At 41.2% G+C, this 4,839-nt stretch overlaps 1 protein-coding gene across 1 annotated transcript in view; it reads right to left on the reverse strand.

The window, feature by feature from the left end:
* Positions 1-4,839, reverse strand: part of CLCA4 (chloride channel accessory 4) — a 47,108-nt gene that overhangs the window by 25,018 nt on the left and 17,251 nt on the right. Inside the window, 1 exon segment of the mRNA XM_006878327.1 lies at positions 1,058-1,285. Within this exon segment, the coding sequence (XP_006878389.1) occupies positions 1,058-1,285 (228 nt within the window).

Raw genomic sequence — 4,839 nt, forward strand, 5'->3', positions numbered from 1 at the left:
ATCAACACTCACAGAAGCAGCAGTCGAGATCAGATCAGATGACATATTGCATTAGTCAAATCTGCTGCACAAGACCTTTTAAAAATGTTGAAGAGCAAAGATATCAGCTTGAAGACTAAGGTGCACCTGACCCAAGCCATGGTAATTTAAATAACCTCATATGCATGCGAAAGCTGGACAATGAATAAGGAAGATTGTAGAAGAATTGATGCTTTTGAGTTATGGTGTTAGAGGAGAATATTGAAAGTGCCATGGGCTTCCAGAAGAACTAACAGATCTTTGTTGGATGAAGTACAACCAGAGTGCTCCTTGGAGGCCAGGATGACCAAACTTCGTCTCTCATACTTTGGACAGGTTGTCAGGAGGGACCAGTTGCTGGAGAAGGATATCATTTTTGGAAGGGTGGAGGGTCAGAGAAAAAGAAGAAGACCCCCACTGGTAAAGTGGCAGCATCAAGGAACTCAGTCATAGCAATGATTGTGAGATTGGCCCAGGACCGGGCAGTGTTTCGTTGTGTTTTACATAGGGTAGCTATGAGTAGGTAACAACTCTATGGCACCTAACAACAACAACAACATTACACTTGAAGATGCTTTTTTTTGTTTGCCCAGTACATTAATTTATTTAACCAATATTTATTGAACATGTACTTTGTAAGCACACAGATAAATTCTGTTCCCTTATTGAATTTGTAATTTAATGGTATTTTAAAGTCATTTGGAGTCCTTTAATGGTGGAAAGGCTAGTGTTCTTGGCTACTAACCAAAAGTCAGGTAAGATACTTCTGAAAAACAGCCATTAAAAACCCTATGGAGAATAGTTACTCTGACACATTGGAATCGTCTGGACAGCAACTCTTTGGTGTTGGCATGGATTATATTTATCTTTCAGTTTAATCATTGATTTGCTAATCTTTTAACCATTAATTGGGCTTTTTTTCCTATATGCCTTTTAGAATTAATTATGTTAAAATTAGGCAGTAAATTTATGCCAGACTTAACATTGAAACATCCTAAAAAACAACCATGTTCATCTATATTTGTAGAGTGATTTTCACCTGGAATGCTGACTGGATCCCAGAGCAGATTGAAGTTCCTCCTTCAGCTGTTGTAGGCAAACTATTCAAGAGCTGATTTCTCTCATTGCTGCTTGTTATTTGGATTAGGTTGCTTTTGACGTAGGCAGCGCTGTCAAAATGAACGATTCCAACCCAGGATCCACTTTCAATGATCTGCAGCAGGAAATGTTTGGCTGCTTGATTCATTCGATTTAGGCGATTAGAACCCTGAATAAAACAGAACAAAAAAAATTACCATATAATTTTCCACTGGAAGGTAATAGCAGTTTACATAAAACAAATGAACAGGATTTGTTGATGAGAATTTTCTCTGAATAGTAGCTGGTGTTTTGAAAGAAAACCATTGTCAATTTTCTTCCAGTTGACACAATGTTTAATCAACTATGTGTTATGGGGCACACGTTAGTATGGTAAGGAGCTACACTAAAAACCCAAAATTCTGCCATTGAATTAATTTTGACTCATAGTGACCCTGCAAAGTGTTTCCAAGGGTGTTAATCTTTACAGGAGCAGAAAACCTCGTCTATCTTCCTTTTAGCAGCTGGAGGGTTTGGACTGATGTCCTTGCAGTGAGCAGTCCAGTACTTATCCTAGAGTGTCACCAGGGATCCTCTAGTAAGGAATTGTTATGTGTCATCAAGTCACTTTGACTCATAGTGACCCTGTATAAAGTTTCCAAGGAGTGGCTGGTAGGTTCGAACCTCCAACTTTGCAGTTCAAACCTTGCGGTCTAGTGCATTATCCTGCACATTACACCAGGAATACAGCTTTTTAACTAGAGTGGATTCTTGACTGCACTTCATAGGATTTCCAAGACCTTTCAGAAGCAGATTACTTGAACTTACTTTTTTGTTGTTGTTGTTTAAGTTTTTATTGTGAATTATGTGATAGTTTACATGGGAGAACATTAACGTTACATTCATCCCTATCGTATTTTGTTTCAATGCAATGATTACAATCCCCTCCATGCATCATCAAACCAGGGTACACCCCGCAAGCCTGCCCCCTGGCCGTCAGCACACAGCCCCTCTCCCTTCCTGAGTCCAGAATCTCCAGCCACTCCATCTGTTTGTGTCATTGTTTCTGCCTCCATCTCTGGTGTCACTGCTTCTCTGCATAGGGTCCTACACTCAGCTCTTCTCCCTTGGTGGTCCCAGGAACCTCCACTCCTGGACTGTAAAATCAACCACTCCCCTCCTTTTGTTACAAAACATCCACCTTTATATTTCCAACCCTCACAGTCAGTCCTGATAGCAATTATTCACTATAGTACCATAAGTCAGAACTTACATTTGAAGTGCCTCTAGGTAAGTTTAAACCACCAACCTTTTGGCTAGTAGTCCAGCATTAAACATTTGTGCCACCCAAGGACTCTCTACTGGAGAGCTGTTATTGTTAACTGCCATAGAGTTGGTTTCAACTCATAGCGATCCTATATAGTGTTTCTAAGGCTGTAAATCTTTACAGGAGCAGAAAGCCTCATCGTTCTCCTGTGGAGTGACTGGTAGATTTAAACTACTGACCTTAAGGTTAGCAGTCCAGCCTGTAGTCCACTGCACTACCAGGGTTACTGAAAAGATGACACTTACCTGAGTTGCAATTGAATCCTGAAAGAACCTAACTTCATCTCTTTCCTTTCCTTTCTCTTTCCTTGCCTCCCCTCACCATTTCTCCATCAATGGATTGATTGAAATTGGCTCTTTGATAACATATGAGGGCTCACATCCCACTTTGCTTGGTTATTGGCAGGATGTAAACTTCTTTACACATCATCCTCTTACCATACTTATCTGTGCTATTCCACTAACGCTACTCTCACCATTCACCTCCCTGCTAAAATTTCCTCTGAACTCCCTGGAGTTAAATTACAATGAGAAATTTCTTTTTTTATATTATATTGTATGGTTGCGGTGATGTGCTGTGGAGTCAGTTCTGACTCTTGGTAAGCCTGTATAGAGCTTCTGAAGCTGTAAATATTTATGGGAGCAGAAAGCCTCATCTTTCTCCCTCGAAACAGCTGATAGTTTTGAATTGCTAACCTTAAGGTTCACAGCCCAATTTGTAACTACTACACTACCAGACTATAAGAGGAGTCCTGGTGTGGTGCTGTGGGTTAATAAGCCAGACAGCAGAGCTGTTTGAACTGCAAGGTCGGTGGTTCAAGCTCAGCAGCAGCTCCTTGGAAACCCTATACTCCTCGCTATGGGTTGCAATGACTCGACGGCACTTCCAACAACAACAACACTACCAAAGCTCCTTATTATATTGTATATTATCATCGATAAGGGCTCGCTCCACTTCTTTGTTTTAAATTTAAACCTCTCCTTGCAGCCTGGGGGGTGGGGAAGGGAGAGGGTGAGGGGGGTGCAAGGGCGGGGTGTAGGTTGCTCATCTTATCCCTATCAATAACCAGTCACACTTTCTAGACCACTTCTATGTGCTACTGATGTCTAGCATTTTGCTGCCATTTCTAGCAACCCTGTTTCATTGAAACTTGTTACATTCAGCTGAATCATTCTCTTTACTTTTCAATTACCATTACCAGTTGAAGACTTTCCCCCTAGTCTTTAGCTCTCTAGTTTCATCTCAAATTGCCATCATTTTTAATGCCTTTTCACATTGTCTCTGCTTATTTGTTTGTAGCTGAGTTCAACAATTATTTATTAAGTACCTATGTGTGATAATGCCCTGTTCTAGGCACTGGGTACACAAAGTTGAATAAGACATAGTTCCAAGTATGATAAGAGCTCCCACTATATTAAGACAGATATATGTAATTTAAATATAGTATAGAGCTCTGGTAGCGTAGTGGTTACGAATCGGGCTGCTAACCTCAAGATTGGCAGTTCAAAACTTCCATGGGAGAAAGATGAGGCTTTCTCTTCCCATAAAGATTTACAGCCTCGGAAATCCTGTACAGGGTCACTGTGAGTTGGAACAGACTCCACAGTACTTAACAACAATATATAGCAATAAGATCCCTGGGGGTGTTGCTGTAGGATAAGCACCGGACTGGTAAACACAAAGTTGGCAGAACAAATCCACCAGCCACCCTCAGAAACTCTAAACAGGGTCTTTATTGGCACACAACTCATTGGTACACAACAACAACATGTAGCAATAATGGTGTGCATTGGGCCTTGTGGTAGATGAATAGAAAGGCCCTTATTCAGATAGAGCTCTACCCACCTCTTGGAGGAAATGGGTCGTTGCACAAAATACGAAGAATGAGGAAAGGGAGAAACATTTTCTCGGTTCAACTATGAACTTCTTAAGTACGTGGACTCCTCTTCTCAGAGCCTAGTACAATGCCTATCACACAGTTGTTGTTGTTAGGTGTCATCAAGTCGGTACCAACTCATAGTGACACTATGGACAAGAATATGAAACAATGTCCGATCCTGGGCTAACCTCACTACTGTTGCCACACTAGAGTCCATCAATGCTGCCACCTGGCCAATATATCTCATTGAGGGTCTTCCTTTTTTTCTCTGACCCTCCCTCTTTCCAAACATGATATCCTTCTCCAGTGACTGTTCCCTCCTGACAATATGTCCAAAGTATGAGAGACGATGTTTGGCCGTCTTAGCCTCTAAGGAGCACTCTGGCTACACTTCTTCCAAAACAGATCTACTGGTTCTTTTGGCAGCCCATGGCACTTTTAGTATCCTCCTCCAACACCATAAATCAAAGGCATCAATTCTTCTAGGATCTTCCTTATTCACTGTCCAGCTTTCGCATGCATATGAGGTTATTGAAAA

The sequence above is a fragment of the Chrysochloris asiatica genome, unplaced genomic scaffold (assembly GCF_000296735.1).
Source record: "Chrysochloris asiatica unplaced genomic scaffold, ChrAsi1.0 scaffold00002, whole genome shotgun sequence".
Taxonomy (NCBI): domain Eukaryota; kingdom Metazoa; phylum Chordata; class Mammalia; order Afrosoricida; family Chrysochloridae; genus Chrysochloris; species Chrysochloris asiatica.